At 42.3% G+C, this 26,552-nt stretch overlaps 1 protein-coding gene across 2 annotated transcripts in view; it reads right to left on the reverse strand.

Annotated features, from left to right (window-relative positions):
* Positions 1-26,552, reverse strand: part of DAPK1 (death associated protein kinase 1) — a 132,303-nt gene that overhangs the window by 72,087 nt on the left and 33,664 nt on the right. For both annotated transcript variants that reach the window (XM_090038616.1, XM_090038617.1), the window contains exon 3: positions 1,143-1,364. In XM_090038616.1, the coding sequence (XP_089894742.1) occupies positions 1,143-1,364 (222 nt within the window). The remainder of the gene's footprint in view (positions 1-1,142; positions 1,365-26,552) is intronic.

A 26,552-nucleotide genomic window follows, 5' to 3' on the forward strand; every position in this document is an offset into this window, starting at 1 on the left:
CGCTGATAAACATGATGTGCAAGGCTGCCTCAGTGAGTCAATTTCCAGGCTCCGGATGACTCGACTAATTGAGCACTGAAAATCCAACACAGAGCAGGCTCCCTGAATGTGCCCTTACTTTTCCCAAGTACCTCCCTGTTCAAAGTACTGATTCCAAATGTAAATTTAACACATACTGCAGCAGCATCTCTCGTCTCAAATGCAAGGAGAATGTTTGTGTGCATGCTTCTCTTCATTAGCAAATGCTTTTTGGCATTCCCATAAAGAGGTTCTTTGCTTACCCTCCAAAATGTCAACCTCAGAGAATTTTAAAACAGAAGCAAAACGATCCAAAGCAAGTTCTTGCAGTTTTTAGCTCAACCATTAATACCAACCTCCTGTGATGTGGAATGTGCCAAAAACCAAGCACAAAGATAGCTCAATTTGTCAGAATTGTAGGCCAGTGGTTTTCATATTGTGTTCCATGCAACCTGGGGGTTCAGCAATACATCACTGAGGTTTTGCAAAGAGATTGGGAGTAAAGGCCCAGCAGACCAGGAGGCAGTACACGCTGATTTCTGGGGCAGGGTAATCTGGTACTGCAGCAGTCTTTCAGATAGGGGTAGAGGGAGGGGTTCTGGGGCAGAAGAAGTGATATGACAGAGTTCCATGACTTTAGAAAGTTTGAAAACCACTGCTATAGACTACCAACAGATTTTAGACAAATTCTGTTCTCAGTTGTCAGGATATTAAAAAATGTGTTCAGGTGTGTTGCTTTAGATTTAAATCAGCTTAAAACAGCAAGTTTTGGCTCAAAATGTGCCAAGCCTCCATTTAATCTGACTTTTAAAAATTTGTTTCTCTACTCTTTTTTTTTTTTAACCTCTTACAGTAGTTTTAGGTGGATCAAAATAGCAAGTGGCAAGTTATAACCGTACCTAGGACATACTGGAATGGAATTCTACTTCAGGTTTCTGTGCAGTATATTTCATTGGGAATACATGACAAGGAGCTGTAACTCTGACCTAAAATAAAAGAGGTCTTAATAATAACCCTCTCCTGCAGTTGTACAGGAAGCTCATTAAATCATTACTATTCTGAAGAAAAGCCGCTCTCTCACATATAAAGACAATTTCCACCCTTGGCCCCCAAGAGCTACTCACAGTTCCAGAATAAGAATGACATCTGTTTTGTTCTCATAAACATCATGCAGTGTTATCACATTGGGATGCTGGATCTCTTTCAATATGTTAACTTCTCGTTCAATATCTTCTCGACTCACTCCTCGCCGGCTGGATTTTGTTCGCCGCTTCTTGATGAATTTTGCAGCATACTGGTGACCAGTGCTCTTCTCGCGGCATTTTCTCACTACAGCAAACTGCCCACTAAAAAGAAGCATAAAAAGAAATGGTATGTTTCTAGGAATTTTAGAATTATTGATAATTTATATTCCTTATCTAGAGGGGAAAACCTGTTCTGTGGACTGTCAGTTCAGTGCAAGAACAGTATTTTTCTTGTACAGTCCAAAGCAATACATGGATAAAACTCTTACTAAAATGAAACCAAAAAAAACTTTTAATTTTTTAAGTTATAATTTTTCAAGAATAATTCAGAGCCATTATTCTGTACTTATGTCTGGCTCACATAATTTTATTTAAATAACAGATACCTGGTTTCAATTTATTTGAATTTAGTTCTGCTTTTAGAAGCAGAGGATGAGATGAGCATAACTCTTGATATTATTAATTAGCCCAACAGAAAAGGGTTGAAAGGAAAATTACAGTAACATATTCAGGAACATAAGATTATGATCCTGCCTAAATGCGTGGGGGGGACTAATGCACAGAGAGATAAATAAAGTAAGAGTTGTTGACCCAGAACCTTGTGTTTTAGTTTCAAGACTTTCACTTGTCCTTAAAAATGGCACATTCCCTCCTGTTCCAGGTCCTGCCTGCTGGGCCACAGAGGCAGCTCCTGCTCAGAGCTGCTCTAGCCAGGCTGCAGCCCTGCACCCTGTTGTGGATACAGAAATCTTGGGGGGGGGGGGGACGGACACACGTGCCTCCTAAGCCTCCTGATACATTGCCTGTGCCTCTGGCCCTGCCCATGCATTGCCTATTGCCCATCACCCTTTCCCCACTCACCCACCCTCTTCCTCTCACAGGGGATGCGGGGAGTGGGGGCTGGGGGCAGCAAGTCAGAAAAGAGGGCCACCAGCTGGGCCAGGGGGCTGTGGGTCAGGAGTGAGGGGCACTGTCAGGGCTGGGAGGCTCTGGGGTGGGAGTGAGGAGCAACAGCATGGACAGGGGCAGGACACTGGCATATCAGGGCTGCTCAGCACCACAGAGCAGCAGGGGGGCAGGGGAGACACAGCTGCAGCTGGACCCGTGTCCTGGTGAACAAAGGGGGCAGGGAGAGCTCCGATTTTCCATGATAAAATAACAAAATCAAACACCAAAATACATAAATACTTAGAATGCATTTTATTATAATGATTGAAGGCTTCCACATTACTTTAACATTGTAAGTATAGCAATAAAACATTGTGCTCAACTGATACCTATATATAAGAAAAACAGGATGCCTAATAATGCACAAAATCTGTTTTTAGTTTTGGGATTGATATGATGAGATTGTTCTGCATTGGTTTAATAAAAAATAGTTGCTTTTCAAATCTGAACCAAACACCACATCTACTGGATACAACATACCCAGAAACCAAAACCAAAAATACATGCACTGGGACTGCAAGAATTTTAGGATCATTTTTGATAGTTTGACTGTTGACAATTCCACGGCCTTAACAGTTTTTTTAATGCAATAAACCCAGAAACATAGGATTGCAAAGGACCTTTGGTCACAGTGAATTACATGATATAAATCACATTAATAAACTTGTCAAATCCATCTTAAAGCTAGTTGAGTTTCTGCCCTCAATTCCTTTTGAAGACTACTCCAGAACCTCACTGCTCTGATGCTTAGAAAGCTTTTAATTTCCAGCCTAAATTTATTCGTGACTACACGATTCATACCCCAAAGCACTTATTAGTACATACGTTTTAAAATAACAAAATAGGCTGAAAGGAACATATAGAGCAGGGGTTGGGAACATTTTAGGAGTGGTAAACCAAATTAGTGCAGCTCGCTCCCAGAGGTGGCATTTTGCTTCCAATCTGGCAGCTGCTCCCTCATTGCCAAAATGCTACTGACATCCCCTACCCCAGAACTGCCACAGACATCTTGGTTTCATGGGCTGGATGACACTGCCTGGCAGGCTGGATCCTGGGTCCAGACCTTAGGTTGCTAACCACCAAGAGAAAAAAAAAAATGGATAGATTTTCTTTACTTTAAAACCTGCATTCAGACAACACTCAATATTATTTTAACTAAAGTATTTTTCTACTTATGAGCCAATTACATTGTGTAATAAAAGAAAACTGACTGGCCTTAAAAAGCCATTTAACATCCATGTATTATCATATCATTTTGTGTTCTGAAAAGATAGCAGTCCAGTTTCTCAACTGTAAAATTGACATTCTGCACATTTTTTTCTTTTTGCATGAGACGCCTCTGCATCACGTTGATTAGTGGCCAAAGTTGGAATAGACTGCACGCTGCCCTGACCCTACGCCAGCAGAGTCAAGCTACTAAGGCAAAATATAGGAATGATACTGAGACACTTAAGGTTTGAATCACTTGCACAGATGGAGCAGTGAAAAGGATGAGAGCTGCCACAGTGGCAGACCTGCAGCATCTTGTAGGTTGGAGGTATACAAAGCAAATTCTTTTGTAAGCAGCCTACAGCCGCACTGGGTTTGGGCTCTCTGTGCAACATACTCTAGCATTGATAAAGTATAACATATCAGAGTTTATTATTGAAAAATACTCAACAAAACTTTGTACGAGTGTAAGCAAAAACTATCAGATTTAACTACGACAAGCTGATTCAAGATTACAAATAACAGCCCTTGTCTACACTGATGATTCAATAGTGTTCTTGTCCAGGTTCTAACACAACCCTGGAAAAATACATATCTACGCATCCTATAGAGGGAGAAACAAACTTCTGGCTGATCTAGAAGGAGAAATCTGAAGAATAGGGAACTCATAGGAAAGTCTGTCATGAAAACTCTAGTTTATGTGAACTGAAGCGAAGCTGAAATATGGGAGCTACAAGAAAGCACTCCCCATACAATAAGGGCAATTTTAATATTATGCAAGCCCTTTTTTATTTATAAAAGAGAAAGAAAGAGAAAGCAGCCACTAAAAAGGCAATGTTACATGAACAGCAGTGCCTATGTTCCGACTCCTAATACCTAGTTTTTAAATCCTCACAATGTATATTTTTCACCAATTTGCAGTTTTAGATGCATTCCCACTGCCACATCATTGCAAAATTATTGTCATTTGCGGCACCTATAAAGCACTAAAAGTTCTTTACATCTGCGAGCAGTTTGCAAAAAGTTTTTGTGTGTATAAAAACTACCCTGTTATTTCTGACTGTATACCTTGCAGGAATAGGAAAAGCCACGTTTCATAAATGAACATTTAACCAGTGTGTGATGTTGAAAGGAATGGAACAAGCGTGAACCTGACCACCTGAAAACAGAGTAGACCTCAAAAACAAAACCAACGCCATTTTGGTTTGTTGATGTACTATGCACTTCGAAATCCAAACAAATATTGGGACTTAATTACACTCTAGCAGCATCACTAATGAATACCTTTAGATTTGTCTGCTCAACTTACTCAGTGAATTTTCTGAAGAATTCTGGTCTTTAGATTTCTCATCTTTAGCTGTAGCTAGAAACTTCTCCTTAATCCCTTATCTACATAATTTTATTAAAAGTGCAACATTTAGTTGAAAAACAAATACCCTTATACATCAGTTCCAGCCCTAGGCTAGTCAGGTTTTGTTTCTGCAGGGGTCTCCCACATTGTTCTCAGAGTACAAGACCTCAGTCTATTCCTTTAAGGCATTTAAAAATGAGTTTTAGATTTATACTTAATCTTCTTACTGTTGTATTTGTGGTATTTAGTACAGAACCCTACATTCAGCAGGTGGTTAGTTACTGTACCTGAAATACAACTTTCTGCTACAATCAGATTTTTCATAATTGATCTTAAGGCCATTTCTGAATGTATGTGGGGGAAGAAACCAAAAAGGGTATTTTATTAAAATATTATACAATAGAACTGCAGTTATGAATATAAATGACACCAACTCCAGCTAACACCAGCTATAACTATACGGTGACTAGCTCAGCACCTTCCTATGACGCTCCCACTGTTCCTTTTGTTCCAAACGCAGCACTTTCACATCCTTTTATACACTACATAGTAATGACACATGTACGTTGTATAGGGTTTTTTTTTTTGTCATAAAGGGGACTACAAGTCTTAATCCCATTTTGGAGACTGAACAGAAGCTAAAGCAAAAAATCAGAGAAATATCCACCTGCCTAGTGCCATGAAAAATGTAACTAGCTCATATCCATAATGCAAGATCAGATTAGACATTGAAACAGGATGACAACTTGATGCAAGAAGAAATACTTTAGTTAATAATAGTAATTTGTTTTGTGATCTTGTAATTCCTATTGAACCAGTAGGTAATTACTACTCTAAATCTACTCTTTTCAGGGCATTTGGCATTGTGCCTCTACATCCAGTGATTTTTTTCACAACTGTTTCTGACAAAAAAATAGTTATCCTATTAGCTTAAAGCCCATTTTTGTTTAATCATTTTTACCCCTAAAAGAGTTTTAAACTGCCACTGATAATGTGTGAAAAAAATGATTTGACAGTGACAGATAATTTTCACTAAGGTACTCTACACTCAGATGCTTATGGAAGCTTTGTTATCAGATTCACTTCTTCTTTAGCATGCTCACAAAACAACCACTAATTAGCACAAATACGGACAGTTGTAACCACAGATATTTTACAACCCTAAACAAAAGTCCTTACAAGGTTGTACTGTTTCTTAAGACACTTCCTTTTCAGAAGGCTGATCAGAATCACAGTGATTAGAGATAGAAGAGGCTTTTTAACCATTCTAATCCATCTATCTTGCCATGGGATGCTCCCATGATCTATTTTCTCATGCAGTAGTTCTGAGCCTTTTCAGAGTCCAGGTATCTCTCCACTATTCATCCCCCAGCTCTCCCCCCACACCCAGCCTGTCTCTCACCCACTGACTCCTCAGTTTACATCTTCACCGACTGCCTATCTTGTATGCTTACCAGACCAGCCTCTGGCTTCTTTACTTTTCATTCCATCCAGGAAGAGCACACACCAACTCCTGAAACTTCCTCAGCCTGACAAAGGGTTTTTAAACCAGAAAACTTGCTTAATATTTTTCTCCAACTATTTAAGTTGGTCTAATAAAAGATATCACATTCACCCAAAGAACCTTGTCTTTTCAGAATCAAGGCACCCTTCCACCACTTACTTTTCAATGTGACAGTACCCTGGGTTGAGAAGCACGATTGGTGCTGCCTCAGCTTACCTCAGTACTCATCAACCAGGTGCTGCTGCCTTCAGATAAAACTGCCCCATGTGCCTACTGCACAGCCAGCCTCGGAAAGGCTGTGGCATGTGTGCACGTTCCTCTCCAATAACCCTAAAGCAGGACAGGAGAAGTTTCTTGGGGTACAGTCCTTCCCAGTGCAGTTGTGATGCTCCTGGAAACAGAAGTGCATGGGCAGAACAGTCCTGTGCGTCTATTTCTAGAAGGAGCATTTGGAGGGAGGGAGGAAAGGGGCACAGACCAGGAAGGTCTAAACCTAAGCCGGCTCCTTCTTGCTTTAGGCTGATCAGAGAGCCCTAATGTAGCAGGAGTATGTGCGGCAGTTTTACCTGGTTGCCACTGGAGTGACAACACCCGTGTCACTGCACCTCTCATGAGGGCTTCATGGCATCCTGAGGTTCTCACCCCTCAGTCAGAAAGACTGTACTAATGGTTTATTCATTCTAGTATTAAAAACATCAAAGTTGGGCTTGTACTGTTTCACTCCATAGATGTGATCAAAGAAGATCCTGCTCTTAAGAACTTGTGTTCAACTATTCCTGGCCCCCAACTGTTCTCGTCTAAGGAAAGGGGTCAACCATGATACAGAGATGAGGGAAAACTATGCTATGCCCACAGACCTGGTACACCTACCAGTAAGGAGACAATCCTTTCCTTTTATTTGGTCTTTTCTCTACCTAATTTCTCTCCCAAAGCCTGCACGTGGAGCCTCCAGGCACCAACAAAGGTAAAGTAAAGACAGGGGGACAATATCTCCCCCCCCCCACAAGTAGCTCTGCAAAACAGCTGGTAGACATCTCATTGCGCTGAATTATAAGTCTATAACTTTGAAAAACAATTTTAAATTTGCATCAGAAGAGCTCTGCAATGAGGAGAGCTGGTCAGTCGCTTCTTCTTTCAAAGGCAGGAAAAAAACTTGAGGGGAATTTCAAGAGGAAGAATATTTGCTTCCCTCTGCCGGGTACAGATGGATCTGGTTTGTTCTCTAAACAGCACGCCAGCACAAGTCCCATTACAGACCTTAGCACAAACAAGGATCTCTCCAATAACTGAGACCTACTCATCTAATACTCTGTGTTCCTCTCTGTTAAAGAAAACGGCTGTAGCATTTAGTCAAAAATAGTTAACCCCCCCCAAATTATCCATATTGGATTTATTTCTGTAGGCACATAGCTTGTAAAAGGATGCCATCAAGCTATACTAAACAAAAGAACAGAGGACATTTGGTTTTCAGTGCAGACAGAAGTGACAAGTTTCACCCCACCTAGCCACAGAAAGCAGTTTATACAGGTTTTCCTCGCTTTATACAGGTTCTGTATGTGCAAATTCACTCTTATACTATGACTGTTTTTACACCAAAATTTTGTTATAGCCAAGGTAAATTCACTCTTATGCGATCAGTGTGGTGGAAGTCCTCAGTCAGCTGCTTTGTGTGAGTGACATGCACCAAAATACAGCCTACTGTGTGGATCTGTAATCCTTGTCCGTTGTCTACAACACGTGTTCCTGTAGTTGCCATCCCCATTATGATAGTGCCTTTGGTACTTATGTGTACTGTCTGTTGTTGGCGAGTACCAATACTGTTTTGTAAAAGTGGTAGAAATGGGTCTGGGCATCAGTATAATCAAGGTCTTGGAACATATCCCTATTTGTTGCATTGTAAAGTGCATTCCCTTTATGCAAATTTGAGTTATGCGCCCTTTTCCAGGAACACATGTACAGTGAGGGAACCTGTAGCTGTGACCAAACACACGTGCACAACTGCAGACAGCTTCAAAAGGTGGCCGATCAGGTGAAAATCTGACCCCTCATTGCATGAGGCATCAGATAAAGATGTTTCAAAATGTAGTGACTTTTGTAACTTGTCTTTGCAGGAGCTCCCAGCCTTTTGCTGTTGTCAGAGTGGGGAGGTAGGGGAGAGGAAGGGAACAGAGGGAATTCAGTTTGGGGTTTTTAGGTGGGGAGGGGCTCCAATCCACCCACCCTACCCTTCAGCACCAGCTGGGGAGCCCCCGAAATGAGCTCCTTCTACTGCCTTTCCCCCACCACCCCATTCTAAAAACAGTGAGCCCTGGCCATCGCTATGGGAATCTGGCTGCTGGCTTCCCCCCACACTGCAAACTGACAGTGAAATTCTGTTTGGTCTTGGGTAATGGTCTGGGGCCACACTTTGCAAAATCGTTCGGAGTTGCAGCTAGAAGCTGCACTTCTGTCTGCTGCATTAAGTCCATAGTAACTGCAAGGGCACTTCTCTGGACTTACATTAGTGTAACGGAAACAACAATCTAGCTCTCTGTGCATAATCTGAGACATTTCATTATGTGCTTATGCAACCTTCTAATGGTAAGTGAAGTGTTTTGCTCTCCAATACCTTTGGAGTACAGATTTCCCTGTTCAGAAGATTTTTATTCAGAGCTGAAGCTGAGTTTTAAAATACTAAAACAGCAGACCAATCAAATATATTTCTGCTAACATAGCCTATTTTAATTCACAGTTCTGTCCTTAAACAAATTTGCTAGCTTTTTTCTGTCACTGAAGCCACAGAGAACCAAAAATGCATCTTGTATCACTTCTGAGCACCCACTCCAAGGAGCATTCTATCAGTGTGGGATATTTGTAATTGTCTCTGTTTTTAACTTCAAATTCCCATTACAAAAGGAGATGACTGCTGGAAGGGAAAGAGGAAGGAGGATATAAAGAAACAGTGCTAAAATAAGGAAAATTGAGTACTCTGCTGTTCATAAGAGCCAAAGTACCCAAAGCTAGTGCCAGCTGTGTAATACAACAATGATGGTACTAACCAACAGTGATATTCTTTCAACCACCACCATCATCATCCAGTCTGGGTTTCTGTCATAAAAGATACTGGAGAACTTAATGAGACTCAGCCATAGCACACTCCTAAGTCTAATGCAGAGCCAGTATACAGCTCAGAATGAGTCTATACAAAAGGCTGCATGTCCACCACATTGATTTTTTTTAAAATGAGGTAGCCTTCTGTAAGAGTGAAGTCTCCCCAGATGGTGTAGAAACAAGTTCACTACAACACTACAGACCCAGATGAATACATTACATCTCACAGGGGACCAAGCAGCCTGTCTGTTCAGCTTGCTTGCCTGATTGGGCATCATTAAATATGGGGTTAAGCAGCTGTGCAACAATATCTTCTCCTTCAGCAACTTCTGAACCCCGCTTGTCTCCAGTCCTGGTTCCTAGAACCTGCCTCAGCCTTGTACCCCAGAGTCTGCTGGATCTCCAATTCCTACCCTACACAAACACCTTTTTCACATTGATGTGAATTATGCCAAGATCCAGCGAGGAAAGACATGCAGCTGTCTGGGGTCTGGTGCATGCAGTTGGTACTATTCTGGTGCTTCACTGTTAGCTGAGAAGGGAGGATGTAGCAGTTTGATCGCCTTAAGCAAATAACGACCAGAAGATAAGCTGTGGACAGATGGGACTACACTGATACAAGTTACACCTCTCTAGTTTTAGCCTTGTTTTTTCCCAGGGAATTCTAAATTCGATTCAAATAAATTTATGCCAGCAGTTGGCAACATACTGCCCGAGAGCCAGATCTGACCTGCAGGGCCAGAGGGCTTTGCCTCTAACTGTGCTGGGGCTGGGCAGTAAGGAGATGCACTAGGGTCAGGCAGGCAGAACCTGTGCCCGCATTGCTTCCACCTCTCCCTGCCCCCTCTGCCCAGCTGCAGTGTAAGTGCAGCCTTCAGCCACTGGGGAACTGAGCCAGGGCTAGGCAGCTTCCAGCTGAGCCCATGATGCAGCTGCTGCAGCCAGGGTGTAGGGAGAAAGAGCAGCAGTGAATATGTAGCTTCCCAGCTGGTACTGCTCCCCTCCAGCTGAAAACTGCACTTGTGCACCAGCCAAAGAGTTTGGGATGCAGACAGAAACAGCAGTCTGGCCCTGGCATGGGTGCATGCCCCTGCTATCCCCCGCTTCCCCTCCCCACTGTTGACACTCCCCCAAAGCCACCAGCCTACTCTGGACAGGGCTGGGTTTTTCTAACTCATGGCTTATAAAAATTGCCAGCCTGTGACTTACACTTAGCATAAAAATACGTCATCTGTTCAGTCCTTGTTTACACTAGTTAAAAAGCCTGGACCCTGTAAATAGTCTTCAGTTCTTGCCCTTGATCCTGCCTTAGCCCAGACTGCGTTCTTGCCTTAGGCCAGGTTGTCCTCAGCACCCTGAGATTCTTGTTTTGACCGCTGTATCTGGACTGTGGCCCCCATATTAATTTCAGACTCAAGACCTCCAGTTTCTGACCCCAGTCCCTAGATTCTCCCATGATTCAAGACTCTGGCTTTTACCCCATTCTGTATGTCAAGACAGAAGCAGTATAAAACTCTTTACATTTACAGTTCAGCTATACGCTGAACTGATACATAAATTACCTCCTTTTCTTTTCTGGTATGGTTTCTACACTGTACTGTTAGGGCTGTATTGAACCAACAGATATATTCACAGTCTTGCAGAACATACAAGACTGTGAGGCTTAAGAAAATACCTGCTTGAGCATCTAATGTGGCTGATGAGTTATTAGGACAAATTGCCACACTTGCTCAGGGAAGGCAGGCCAATATATCTTTAGAAAAAAAATAAGGAGGGGGGCACCATCTCGCTTATACCACATATTCTCAAATAGGTAGGGATGTACTATATTCATACTATGTACCATACTACCATATTCAACTGCCTAATCCCTATCCTTCCCCCAAAACTGTTTAATACATTAAGTGATCCTTTCCAATTAGGAGGCAGCTTTAATATTAGCAGCATTTGCCTGTGAAGCAAAACACTGTAGAGACCAGGGTGGAGGGGAACGACATTCAAATGGCAAAATGTCAAACCTTACCACATCAGAACCCAGGTTCTCTACCTATCACCCTGATATGTGAATAAGTCTTTTCCAGGGGCCATTTTGGATTAAATGAGGATACGATAAAAAAACAAAGAAACGAAAAATCCATCTTGTTCTAAAGCTGTGCAGTTGATTAAAGAGTACAACCAGACGTGGAATTAACTCAACACATGAATGATAGTCTTGTATCCTATTTGTTCAGTCTTTGTGAACCAGTTGCCAGAAGTGCTTGTACAGTACTTGAAATTTTTGTGCTTGCTCCTTCTGTAATGTTTAATTCATTGGCACAGTCAACAAAAGAATGTCAAAAGGCCTTTTTCAATTTTAAGTCCTTGGTATACTGAAGGGTTTTAAAAGGAGATGGTAAATAAAAGAAGAGTTACTTTCAGGTGGAAGGATCTGTAAGAGGTTGAATTATTAATTAGGTATGAAAAGCTGGTTTTTAAATATTTTTAATTGCTGAAGGAAAACAGCCAGTGCAAGTACTGGATTTATATGTCAAATGATTAAATAGTTTGAATATGGCAGTAGATAAGAGTCCCAGGGTTAGGGAGTGCATTGCATCAATCTACAGTCAGTTGAAACAGCACTGCTCTGGAGGGCTGCAAAGCATTAAACTTGGTTATCATGTCAGTGGCAAGAATGGTGCCTATTGAACTAGACGTAGCACCAAAAAACAAGAAGATACAAACCTGACGACAGGAAGCAAGTTTTAGGCTTAGAAATATACTTGCTACAGCAACAGACTGTCTAACAAACCCCTTTCCATACCATAAATGCAGAACAAAAGGTGGTACAAACTAAAATTTAAAAATTAAACACAACACACATCTTCATTTAGGTTCCATGACAGCAATAGATTTCTTAGAAAAATATTTAAAACACTCAAATACTACTGTGATGGATTATAGCACAAAACTCCAAAAGAAAGGAGTAGAAATGTACATGGCTATTTCAGGCACAAACTAAAGGAGTGCACAGAAAGCAATAATAATTCTCTGGGATCATTCTGAGTAGGGATATGGAGCAGGTGGCAATGAAGTTGGCAAATATTCCACAGGTCATTGTTAGAGCTGATTTTACTCTTTTAATAATCTCAGACATGTAAAACAGATTTAATTACATTTATCCACAATTCTAAAAATCAAAGCCTTTGCTAAAGTCAATAAAGACTTAGGACTAATAAATATGTACAATTTTATAATTGATTTAAAGCTGAAAGATACAAGCTAATGACTTCCCCCCCCTTCAAATACAGATGAGAAAGAAAATAGGAGTTTGCAATGCAAGACTGGCCAAACAAGACAAATCACAAATAGATGTAATTTGGGGCTGCATACATGGAGATAACAGAACAGCATCTTAAATCAATTATAAGCTTTTCAGGTTCCTAGTTATATGCATTATATGTTATTACCTTTAGGTATGGTTATTACCCAACAAAAAAAGGCCTGATCCAACAACTGTTAGCTTCTCTAGAATATGGGGCCAAGCAGCATAGTTTTTCCAAGTTTCCTTCTGTTTTAGATTATGCCATTTCAGGAATCCACTGACCCAACTCCCTGTCTAAAGTATTTGTAAACTATAAATTGTTATTCTGTTATTGAAAATGATCAAATATTTAAGTTACAATGAGAAGCCAATATCTTTAAAAAAAGCACAAAAAGAAGGGTTTTGCCAAATGGAAATTTTTGGTTTTGCTCTCCTAAAAAGGGAATCGAGAACAAAAAATTCATAATGCAAAATCCTTAAAGTTTTTCCACACCAGTCTTCTCTGAAGTACTTTAATTTAAAAACACGTAGGTACTAAAAACAAAACAAAATACTATGGCTTTGACTTTCAGTTATCTCAGGTGAAATCCACACTGTACTACCTGTTTAAATCCTGAAAGTAATTGCAAGCTAATCCAAATGGAATTTTGTGCAAAGTAAAACGCACATACACAAAACCAAATCCTATCCAACAAGAAACACATCCAATGTTATAAACTCTCAGTATTTAACACTGATATTCCAGCAACACTTAGAGTCAATGTATTTTATATAACACGTTACAAGCAAGAAGCATTACTTACAAGTTCACTGTATTAAAGAAAATAATTGAATGTGTGGCAAGCACAGGGGTCTAAGATAAAATTATGAGAGAAACCACAGGTAATTATTGTCATGATGTGATGCAAGTTCCCTGAAATTCAGATTGAAGAAAGTTGTTGAAAACCAGAATTATCAGACTGTGGTAGATTTCACACACACACGCGCGCGCACACATGCACATGCACATGCCCCCTGCTCTCTTCTCTCTCTTCCTAGGAGCAGCCTCAGAATTGATACGAGTCAGGGCAAAAGGCCTGCACAAGTCTCCTGCCTGTAGTATTTCCATTCAGCTGTTACAGAAGTTTAATAAGTACTTACCAAGGGCAAGCAAGAGTGATTTTTTCCAATCTCCTATTTTTATATTCTCAGAAATAAAAACTCTTTCTTGGAGGAAAAAAAAGAAATTATTTCTTATATACCATTCTGAAAAACCCAAATCGTGGGTATATTTAAAAACAAAACAAACAACAATCATCACCACCTCTGGGATGCTAGAGTAAAGGAGAAAGGAAAAGGGGCAAACCAAACGTTTTCTTTAGATACGTTTTAACAGGCAGAATGGTAAGGGAGGCTAGCATCATAAGTCCCTTCATCATATATCGCTTGCTTGTAACGTTATGGGTTTTTCAACACACTCTGATTTTAAAAAGGCAAGCAATTAAGGGAGTTTATGAGTGTTGCCAAGCCTCACTGTATAGAAATCTTATTCATGTCCAGATTTTGCCAAGATCAAGTTTCACTGCAGTTGCCCTCATTGAATAATAATGATAATTATTAAACATGAGGCGATTCAGTTGGGGAAAACAGGCTGAGGGGTTTAGTAATGTAATGAGAAGCAGAAATAAAAGCTAAACTTGTACTCTACATTCAGTATGGAAAAAACAAAACAAAAAACTCTGAATGACTTAGCATTTTTTACATTGTAAACTGTAGAGGTCACTCCATTGGCTGGGCTTTTATATCAATCCATCCGCAGATCTATGATGACATTTACCCAAAGCAGCTAAAGTGGTACAAGTTAAGTGTCACTGATGCATGCATGCGTGCACACACCTACACATACTTTTGCAGGGCTGAAAGGCATTCATTAACTAGCACAGTCCACTATCCAAATGGAAAAGTACTAGATCCTTGGCACTAATAGTTTGACAGTAAATTAAGTTTCATATAACTAAATTTGTTTAAACATTAAAAAAGTATATTTCTAAACAAATGCATCTTTCTAGTGAGTATGTTAGAGTTTATGAACAAAAGAACAAGAAAAGGATTACTGAGGACCTCGCCCTTCTTGATCTTATTTATGTGTAATTAATTCATACATGTGCATCCTATGAACAGAGATATGCTGATAAGGATATAAACTCTGCATAAAATATGCTATTTTACACACAGTGCACTAGAGTGACTAGACAGGTATTTGATATATTCCATGTTTTGTGTGTAAAAATCAGACTGACTGTTTAAAACAGACTGCATTTCATTAACTGTACAGCATTTAAAAAAATTCAAGAAGTGGAGAAACCTATAATGTTTGTATCTTGCTGATGTTCTTTGCCTGAAAGTTACAGCACAAAACTTGCCTAACACTGCTGACATGTAACAGAATTAAAGGACATTCCTCTTCCTCTGAAGGGGGAACCTGTACATGTTTTCTTTCTAGGAAAGCTTTGATTCAAACCATACCCCTAAACTGAATTCCAGCATGGAAACAAAATATTTCCCCTGGAGAATTACAGATATATTTCTACCCGATTGAGCCCCATGGTATTTTGTTTTAAATCAAGGGCTTGCAACAAATGTTTTACAGTTTAAAATAACATGAAAAACAGTTCTGAGAACATCTGAAAGAAGCTGTTCAAATGATGTTCCTAGTAGGATTTTAAGGGATGTTGTGTGTTTTCCTTAAGTAGTCTCCCTATTCCCCCCACCCCCAATATGAGTAGAATTTACTACTTTAAGTAATGGATGCTGTTTTTCTGCAGTTTATATTTTTGAACAGCGAGGGTAAGTTTACACACATTTGCCTTCTATATAATAAAGTAATCAAGAAGATTTAAATTTTTCCAGAGTCAAGTCAAAACAGAAAAGATTACACAAACAAGTATTTAATATGCTATTCATACCGTCTTAATAATGAACACTTTAATGAAAAATAAGTTGGCTGAAAAGGTACTAGCCATGAGCACAAGCTTATTAAGTTGAGGATTACCGTAGAGGGGAATTGGGGGAGGGGGAGGAGGAAGGGGGAGGCACAGGAGTGGGGTGAAAAAAAAAAAAGAAAAGAACACTGGCTTATAACGAGTTATTTGCACAAATCAAATATTACATGTGCAAAAGCTGTCAGTTCAAGTGAAGTTTTTATCTAACTTAATAACCATTCACAGCATCCTAATACTGAGCCACATTCAAGACTTACAAAGCCATTCACCATCATGAAGAAAAGAAAGAAATGTACCTAGAGGTTTTTACATCACTACACCTACACAAACTCAAATTAGCACAAGATGATTCAGTATAAACTGAAAGATTTCAACTAAATCCCACTAAGTCATCTCCTCAGGCAAAAACTTTAAAAAATGCTGTGCAGCACGACAGAATCAAAGAACTCAACTTCCAGAGCCCTGACCACCAGTTCTCAGATATTTAAATTCAGAGACTATTAACTTAAGCACACAGTGGCTCTCAACAGGCAGAAGAGAACAAAAGGACAGAGAAGCTGTCCCAAGGTAACCACGACAGCACATACAATACCAGGTCAAAGATTTTGAACCACATTTAGTACAGACAGTCAAAAAGCCCATGGCAGCATCAATCCAATCTATGCAGGTTTCTCTAAACTGTATAGATTGGACCATTAATGAACAGTACTCACGTTAAGTCTTCTATTAGCCAAGCCCGGCACATGCCGGCCTTGGCCAAGGCCAGAAGGTAGGGGGGTGTGCCTCTCAGCACTGCTGGCCAGTGAATGCCCTAGCTCTACCTCCTCACCAGCCCCCTGCCTCTCAGCCGCCAGGTGGAAAGACCCTATCTTGGGGGCTTTCCCCCACCCCCTGTGCAGACCTGAGCTGGGGTGGGGAGGCACGGCTGGGTTCTGGTTTCCCACCTTGCCCATCCCACCGTGGTGCCACCAGCTGGGCTGTGGATCACATGCTTTGCTGCTTAAACTCTGTGATAGCCCAGCGGTGGGGTCACCCAGCTTGGCTGGAGCAGAGAAGATCCCGTCTTGTGAGAGGGGGTTAGTGAAAAACAGCACCATTTTGTTTTGACTTCTGTTTTGCTGTTTCAAAAGGGACAGTGTTTTGTTTTGCTATTTCAAAGCACTGTTCCATTTCGTCAGAACTGTTTTGCTGTTTCCACGTGTTTTGACATTTCACTCATAGGCTATAATGGGGAATCATGAAAATGCCTGTAACTTTGATATTTCCTGGCTGATTTGGATGAAAATTGCAGGGTTGGTATCCTGCTATTGCTAAGTTTCAAGGAGATAGGTGCAGGGTTTCTGGAAAACTGCACCTCAAACAGTTCAAAGCAAAACTCGTATCACTTGCCAGCGGCAGCAGCCTGCTGTCGTCCTGCACGCAGATCTGGGGGACTGCGGGGCTGTGCTGGACTCTTTCTAGGGGGCACGGGCCCCTAGATCTGCATGCAGGATGACAGCAGGCTGCCACTGCCAGCTGGACCAGTGCTGGGCACAGGTGGTGCCGAGTACTGGGAAGCCTGGTGCTGCTGCTGGCCCCAGCTGGCACCAGCAGCATGCTGTCATCTCACATGCAGATCTGTGGGCCTGTGCCCTCCAGGAGAGCTGTGGGGCTGTGCTGGACTCTTCCTGGGGGGGAGCTCAGGTCCCAGAATCTGCGTGCAGGATGACAGCATGCTGCCGCTGCCGGCTGAGGCCAGTGCCAGCACCCAAGTTTGCCTGGTGCAGCCCATGCTGAGCTCCAGGAAGAACCCAGTGCTGGCGCTGGCCCCAGCCAGCAGCAGCAGCCTGCTGTCCTCCCACATGCAGATCCAGGGGCCCACAGGGTTTCAGCAGACTGCTGCTGCCAGCTGGAGAAATAGCCCAGAGCCACTACCATCACTAGTTGACAGAGGCAGCCTGCTGTCATCCCACATTATCCAGGGGCCTGTGCCCCTGGGAAGAGCTGGGATAAGTGATCGGAGAGCTGGGGTACAGATCAGGGAGCTGGGGAATCCAGCTGGGAACTGGGGAATGGTTCAGGGACCTGAAGATTCCCCCAGCTCCCAGTTCGCTTCCCCCAGCTCTTCCTGGGAGGCACGGGGCCCCAGATCTGCATGCAGGGTTTCAGCAGGCTGCCAGAGCAGGCTGGGGCCCAACCTGCAGCATCAGCCTGCTGAAACCTCATGCACAGATCGGGGGCCCATGCCCCCCCAGGAAGAGCTGGGGGAAGTGATCAGAGAGCTAGATGTCAACAATCAGAGCAGTCCTTCTCCACTCTTCCCCTTAGTTTCTGTTAGCTGCAATCAAGCCCGGCTTCAAAACACAAAACGTTTTGAAACTTTAGAAATGTTTTGAGTGCCCTCGTTTTGTTCTGAAGATGTTCAAAGCCTTTTGTTTCATTTCGAGTTCACTGTTTTGAGTTCGAAACGCACTGAAACAGCTGTGGAATGAAACACCAGTAGAAATTTTGCACAGTCCTAGTTAGCGGGGCCTGACATGCATCCTAGGATGCTTCTGGACTGGGACTTAACTTGTGTCAGGAGGGTATCAGGAACAAATTCAGTAGACTGGTCCAACCTAATGTAATTCAGTTTGATACTGAAGGATACATTCAGGTCTATCTTAAACTGGATTCTGCCATTTTGAACCCGGTCTATGTGCATTGAACTTCTTTTGTTACAGGTTTAAACTGGTTTATGTGATCTCTGTCCCTAGCCTTAGAATCCAACTGAAAAGCCAACACAGACTTCTGAATTAAGCACAGAAGCAAGTAGTGCTCAGGCATTTGTCCTTTACTCAAGAACTTTTTAATAATGAAATCACATGTTTTCAGCAGAATTTAGTCTTAAGGACGTAAACCAAAATGAACACCTGCATATTAAAAAAAAATTGTCAAGACTGGTACAAAAGAACTTTTAGAAACATATGTAAGGTATGATTTGATACTGGTCTAAATACTTCAAGAACCTTAGGATATTCAGCTAAGTTTGAGAGAGGTTTTTTTTGAACAGTGATTTGAGATGGTTTTGGGGGGAACATTTGAAATAAGTTGGGAACAACAGCTACCAGTCACTACTGCCAAAAATGCTACGATAGCAGCTGCATGTCTGTCTATGCCATGTCCGACTGTATTAGGAAGCACCTCTGCACAAATACATTCTGCTCCTGCTTCAGGCACACCAAATCCTGAAAACACAGAATACAACGCCTGTTTGACATACACCTGGACTACACTCAACACTGCTCTCCAGCCTGAGTGCAGCTTAGGTGTGTTTATAAAAGCAGAGCTGGGCATGCCCAGCGTAACTCCAATGGCCACTATGTTAACTTTTGGCATTTGACGTGTGAGCTAAGCGTCAACAGGTGGAGCTTGTTTTCAGAGCAGCAGTTTTTAGAAAAGCTAAATGCACAACAGACAAGCTTCAAGTGGACATATTAATTATGGTATTACACAGTATAAGAGGTTGTATTACTATAGAACAATACAGGAAAAACTCTGACCAACTGCCAAAAGACAGCAGGAGTCCAACAAGAGCAGGGATCCAAAAATGGCAGATCCAGCAAGTGGCTGGACTCCATTTCCCAGCATTCCCTGCCTGCATGGCTGGGGCTGGTTTCCACGGAGACCCAAGCAGCAGTCACACTGTGATAAGGCCAGGCCAGAGTTTCCATGGAGACCGGCTCCAGCAGCACTGGCAAGGCATGAAGCAGGGCAGGGGAGCTGCTCCGTGTCCAGGGCTGGGATCTTGCACTGGGCAGGGTAGTGCAGGCAGCAGGCTGTGGCTCTGCCTCAGCTCCAGATCATGCTGTCACCACTGCAAGATCCCAGCCCCAGAGCAGCTCCCTGCCCTGCTGCGTACACTGCCAGCGCTGCTGGGGCTAGTCTCCATGGAAACCCTGGTCCCACGCTATCATAGCATCTCCATGGAAAACTGGCCACAGCGATGTGGGCAGGAGCTGCTAAGAAATAGGAGTCCACCACAAGCCCAATCCAGCCCACGAGTAAGACTTTGTCCACCCCTAATTTAGAGGACAAGAGTGATGAATGTGTGGTGTATTATATATGTACTGGTTCAATGCATTATGTTACAGCTCCCATAGAGGATATCAAGAAAAAGACAATTTTACTGAGGGTTTGCCCTTGTGGTCTAGTGCAGTTGTAGGCCTGTCAATCGAAAAAGTTACCCAAAAGAGAGAGAAAATGATACAGCTCAACCCTGAGATGAAACTTCAGCTCTCCGGGCAAGCACTCTGTCAGTCCTTTAGTTTAGAACATTGTTACTGCAGAACAGATGGATTATAGATTAGCTTTTCTTTTTTGGAGAGTTGGTTTTTAAGACTTCAGACAAACTACTGAATAATAAAAACTTTGTACTTCCAGCTAACTTCCTCCATCCTCTACCCTCTTCATCCCACTCTACCCTTCCATAAAAACTAAGAAGCCTTAATTTGCTTTCTTTTTTGTGATTACTAATCCATTTTTCTCACTTAACTCTCCCATTCCATGAGATCAGCGGTCTCCACCTTCACCTTCACCATTTTTCTTGAGGATCCTTCAGTTTCTCCCTCACATGTACTTCTTTGGTATAACACCTGGGTCTTACCACCCCTGTACAGAAAAATTCAGAGCCCATAAGAGCTTCCTTCTTTACAAAAAACATTCTTTTTTTCCTTCAGTTCTGCTCTGTTTTTTATTAATCCTCCCTCACATGTGCTCCAATTCAGCCAGACTCTGAAGTCTGGCTGAATTGTCTAAGCATGTCTAAGTATGGATACTCCCACTGAAGTCCTTGGCAACCTGCAAAAGCCTGCATTTTCCATTGATTCCTCTCTGCCTTAGACCCTTTTCTCCAAACCCAACTCTTTCTATGTGCAACTTCTTGATTATCAAGGTTTGGTTTAGAAAACCAGTTAGCATCTCATTCAAGGTTCTCTTTCCAGGGAAAGGGTGATTGTTTCATCACCATCAAGCTGGTAGGAGGGAAGCACATTTGCCAATGGTGCACCAATTCTGGAATTAAACAGCACTGCACTTCCTCATGCTAGTGATTTCTGTCATATATATTAAATTCAAGTCAAATTAAAAAAGAGAGTTATGTGGTCATAACAACACTAGTTACTCAGTGACCTCTGTATTTCAAATCACCAGCACTAACATTTACATTTATGTGGCGTACTTTTATTTCACAGATCTTTACCAAAGTTATTAAAGGGTATAGAGAAATGAAGTGACTAAATAATTCAACACCAAGGTTAACCCAGCAATTTTATGCACCATGAACAAACCTGGTCCATAGCATGTATAGGTTAAAAGGTACAGATTGGAGCAAAGTATTTGTTCTGGAACAAGATTATTTAAGGATTTTAATTATGCTTAGTGATAATTGAGAAAGGTTACACTTTCTTCCAGGACTAACTACATGCAAGTATAATCTTTTAAGTGTATTAAACACAACAATCACATTATTTTGATGTAGTTGCATATCTTGTATAAGTTTAGGTGTATACTACCTGAAATAAATACTTTAAAAAAAAAAAAAAAAGAATCTTTTGCATTGAAAAGCTTGTCTATCTCTATCCCACTGTGTAGTTGGTCCAATAAGAAGATATCACCCAAAGAAATCCCTGTCTCATAATTCCTGGACCAAAATGAATTCAACACTAAAACTACTTCAAAAAACCTAAATTTAACATAACTGCTGAGTAGCAGATGGACAACCATATGATGTACCATTAAGCTGCAGCACTGGCAAAAGGATTAGTCTACAGGGACTGCTGCAGCATTAGCACAGATAGAAAACATCTATTTGATTTTTCACATCTATTCTTCAACTTTCTGTTCTTTGTGCAGAAAAAAAAGTGTGTGTTATTTATATTATCCATTTGCATCTGTGCCAAATTCAGCCCGTTTTAAGAACAAACAGAAAACACCCCATTTCAACAGGAGTTTCCTGAAATTCCGTGTTTGAGACTACATTTGGATGCTCAGCCTTCTCCAATTAAATTCCAATTTACCATTCAAGAAGAGTGTTTTTCTCCTTTTTATTATAATGCTGATTACAAGTTGCTAGTATTTTCCTCATGTTATTGGTTAATAAGCTATCCTGAAATGATGGAGTTAAATTTTATTGGTCTGTAGAAAAACTACATTTACATGCTACTCTTTGGAAAAGTCTCAGGGAAGTCAGACATGGATTACAGAGTTCCCGTTTTCCAATCCCTTTAAAAAAAACCAGTTAAACTCTGAGGAAGAAAGGAAAGGATGATGAATGTCTAGCTTTCTTCAGAAATGGACTGGATCTACTCTTTTCTCCTCAACGCAGCCTGCAAAAACTTTATTTCAAGTTTTGAAACCTGCCAGGAGTCAGCAACCTATCACCCATGGGCTGGATCTCGTCTGTGGAGCTTCTGAATCAACCCCAGAACTAGGGGCACAAGGGGTGGCTTCAGCAGCAGTAGGTTTCAGTAGTGGCAAGCTCTGTCAGAAATGTGGTTGGACAGAGGGCCAGGTCCTAGTGCTGGCCCACCTTGGACCCAAATTGAGTCATTCCAGCTTGTTAGCTAAAAATATTGTCAAACACTATACTAACGTACTAGGCCAATCTACAGTTTGTTTCAAAGAAACAGCTTCCCCTGCAACTCCACAAGAACTCCAAAACTTTTTGTCTACAGGCATTCCAGTACTGTTAAAAACAGAACTGTAGTTGTGCAGCTAGTACTCAATGGTCTGATCCCACTGTCCTTTAGAGAAATATGCTTCTTTAAGTCAATTAACAGGATGATGGCCTGAATGGGGGACAGAGATGACTGCTGCTTCTTATTTTAAACAAGCCTATGTCAAAATGCAATATTGTCCTGGAGTTTATGGTATCACAGCATTAAATTGCTAACTGCAAAAGCAGTATACATTACAAAAAAAAAATTACTGTATCTCCTCCTTCATTTAAAAAAAAAAAAAAAACAAACCCAACCCAAAAACTACAAACCCCTGACAACTAATACGTCTCCCCTCTGAAAAATGTTGTGCTACCACTTTCAGTGTTTTCAAAGATGGCACATAGGAAGCATGGCTAAGCTGAACAAGTTCTTTGGGATAAAGTTAAAAAGTGAATTACTCCCTGCGTTAAGAATGACATGAGTGTATTTTTCAAAAAAAGGCTTGAGAGCAACTTGAGATGAAAGAAACAGTGGAGGTTGTTCTGCTAAGGTGAGGAGAGGGCAGAATAGATGAATTTCTTTAAAAGTAGAAAACATTAATGAATCAAAGAAGAAAAAGTCAAGTCTTTGGTAGAAGTTGACGTATTAACATTTTTTCAGATACTGGTTCTTTTTCCATATATAGTAAAAAAACCAACCCAAACAACTCTCCTTTTCTCCTTGGTGGGAAGTTGTTTGAGACCTGAAACTTTCGATTAAGTTTTATGTTCTACAATATGCACTTTCTTAGGACAACCTTCACTTGCTTTCACATTTCTCAATGTTTTAAGCCTGCAGATACTTGCTTACTTGCCTCTTCTACTCTTGCAAAGTTGGCAGTACAAACTTAATGAATCAGAAGTGTAGTTCTGCAAGAACACTGTTTCTACCCCGCTAGGGTCCTTGTAAAACTTAATGCAAAGATGCATAGATCCTTCTCTTTACTATTTAGTCTTAAGCCACAAAGAGATAAAACATTACAAAAAGTAAACCTATTAATAGTTTTCAGGGACTTGAGTAGGGTGGGGTAGTATCACATTCAGGCATTCAATAGGTGGAACAGGATGTGGCCTAATTAAGCAGGCAGCTCAAGATGACAGGCTGTGATCAATGATCATAGAGCCACAAGCCCATGTGTATTTTGAGTTTGAACCTTGCCCTCTTTCAATTTCTGAGAGTTGGTGCTGTGCAAATTAGAAGCATTTCACAAGGGCTCCTTCTAGAAGTCCTGTTCTGACAGTATGATTTCTATCTTGAATCTATAATTTTGAAGTGTTGTAAAATCCAGCTGTACGGTCAGGTCTTACAATAAAGAAGTATAATCAAGGAAAAATTCTGGTAGTTAAACAGGCAAGATGCAAACAAACAAACAAAAAAAAACTCTGGTAAACCAGACCATTCACGTTTTCAATCATCCATGACTTATTTCATCCACAATGGGAATGAGTGTGATAAAAGAAAACAAGGAAATGTGTGACTCAGTATCATAGATGTTAAATACCTTACCATCTTCCCTTTTCCTTGTGGGAGCACAGAGAGGCTGGGAAGAGAACAGAGCTAGTAGAATAAGTGAGTTTAATTTTTCCAGGAAGGCCTGACCCACAGCAAATTCACTGTAAAGACTTCACCAGTACAGAGTGAAGTTTTACCCATAGTACCTTGTTAGGGCTTCAGATTGCAATGCCACACACTCAGCCAATTTATGATGTGATAAAAAAATGGCGAACCAGCCACAAAGCTATTCCATAATTAACATGGAACATCTTTGTGGCTGGTTTGTATTCTTAACCTGAATGTGTGACATACGTCCAAGACCCTGGGCTGTCCTGTGCTCTATCCTAATGGGCAGCCTTGTGGTCTGGATTACCAACTCCCCCCAGTCCAGCTGCCAGAGTTAGATAAGGTTCTTGAACCAGGACTGTTTGGTGCTCCATCCCAATATGCCACTGAGCACCAGGATGGGGCAACCCCAGGGGCCAGGCCCCAGCTGCAAGGAACAGCCCCAAGTCGCAGCAGTCATGTGATTTGGATCTGAGAAATGCTATGTCACATCCCAAACACTGTGCATAATGTCATTCATGTCTGGCATGGCAGGACACAAGCTTTTGGGAATGGGGCCTAAAATTCCTCAGATCCCAATTACATCATTATTTTTAACATATAGCAGGGGTAAACACTAGAGCACCCCATCTTTCCAGCTAATGTAGAACACTGAAAACAGAGTATGTGGGTAGAGTAACAGAAGCCAGCAGACTATGCCTTCACTAAAGCAAATCTCATTTTTTAGGGATGGTCTAGTAATCTATCCTAATGGGCAGCCTTGTGGTCTGGATTACCAACTCCCCCCAGTCCAGCTGCCAAACCAAACAGCACCCACAACTACAGCCCAGCCCAGACCGACGAGCGAAGCAATCAAACAGGTAAGAGAGAGGGGCCAGGGTAACGTTGGGACTAGGGGGTCAGTACACACACCCACAGGAGGCCTCAAATGCCTCTACACAAATGCTCATAGTATGGGCAACAAGAAGGAGGAACTCACCCTCCTGCTGGCTGACACCATCCCGGACATGGTGGGGATTACGGAAACGCATGATTGGGCGGTGAATGTCAAGGGCTATAGGCTGTACAGGAGGGACAGGATAGGAAAGAGGGGTGGGGGCGTGTCATTCTATATTAAGGAGGAATACACATCCTCGTTAATTAGCAAGGAGCCAGGGGAGGGGCACTCTGAAGTGCTTTGGGTTAGAGTACAAGGCAGTCGAGGGGAAAGGGACTTAATGGTGGGAGTCTACTACAGACCTCCCAACCAGGGTGAAGAGCTTGACCAGGAATTCTTGGGTCAGCTCACAGAGGTAGTGAAGGCTAAGGATGTAGTTGTCATGGGGGACCTGAATTCCCGGACATCTGCTGGGAAGAGCAGTCAGCCAGGTCTGAACGCTCACGTAGGTTCTTGGCCAGAGTGCAGGACCTCCATCTAACCCAGGAGGTGCACAGCCCCACCAGGGGGGATGCCTTGTTGGACCTAGTGCTGGCCACAGGTGATGACCTGGTGAGGGGGCTGCGAGTGCTCGACCACCTGGGCGACAGCGATCATTGCCTGCTGGAATTCACCATCCAGCGCAAGGTGGCAAAGGCATGCAGTAAGGCAGCGGCCCTAGATTTTAGGAGGGCAGACTTCAACGTGCTAAGGAGGATAGTTGGAGAAGTGCTGAGGTCCCGGGGGGGAGGGGAGCCAGGTGTCCAAGGAGAGTGGTCGCTCCTTAAGGAGACGATTCTCCAAGCCCAAAGGAAGGTAATCCCAATGAGGATCAAAGGGAGCAGGAGAGCACACAAGCCTCTGTGGCTCACCAAAAGAATCCGGGAATGTCTCCTTGCTAAGAAGGAGGCTTATACCCAGGGGAAAGAAGGGGTCATCACCAGGGAGGCCTATTCTGTAGTTGCTCGAGGATGTAGGGGGGCAGTTAGGAAGGCCAAGGCAAAGATGGAACTGGGACTAGCTTCCCAGATTAAGGACAATAAGAAGTCTTTTATTAAATACATAGGGGGTAAAAAGAAGGTCCCAGGTAATGTGGGGCCCTTGCAGGACGACATGGGTAACTTGGTCGTCACACCAGACGGCAAAGCTAACATGTTTAACGATTTCTTTGCCTCCATCTTCCTAAGTAGGGACCAGAACAGCCACCTCCCTGCTGGGCCCCCTTTGGGCCCCGGGGGAGGCACACCTGGGCCACGGGTTAGCGAGGATTTAGTTAGGGAGCTTCTGGAGGGGTTGGACGTATTCAAGTCAGCCAGCCCGGATGATCTCCACCCTAGAGTTCTAAAGGAAATGGCCCAGGTCATTGCAAGTCCCCTGGCACAGCTTTATGAGCACTCGTGGTGCTCTGGTGAAGGTACCGGAGGACTGGAAGAGGGCCAAGGTGGTCCCCATCTTCAAAAAAGGCAGGAAGGAGGACCCGGGAAACTATAGGCCGGTTAGTCTCACCTCGATCCCAGGCAAGCTGTTTGAGAAAATTATGCTGGCACACATCCAGGAGGGGCCAGCAGGAGACTACATGCTTAGGGGCAACCAACATGGGTTCATCAGTGGAAGGTCTTGTCAGACCAACCTGGTAGCCTTTTACGATCAGATCACCAGATCGTTAGACGCAGGGATAGCAGTGGATATAATCTTCCTGGACTTCCGGAAGGCT

The sequence above is a fragment of the Crocodylus siamensis genome, chromosome 3, assembly GCF_052110815.1.
Source record: "Crocodylus siamensis isolate JL-2025a chromosome 3, ASM5211081v1, whole genome shotgun sequence".
In the NCBI taxonomy this organism is placed as follows: Eukaryota; Metazoa; Chordata; order Crocodylia; family Crocodylidae; genus Crocodylus; species Crocodylus siamensis.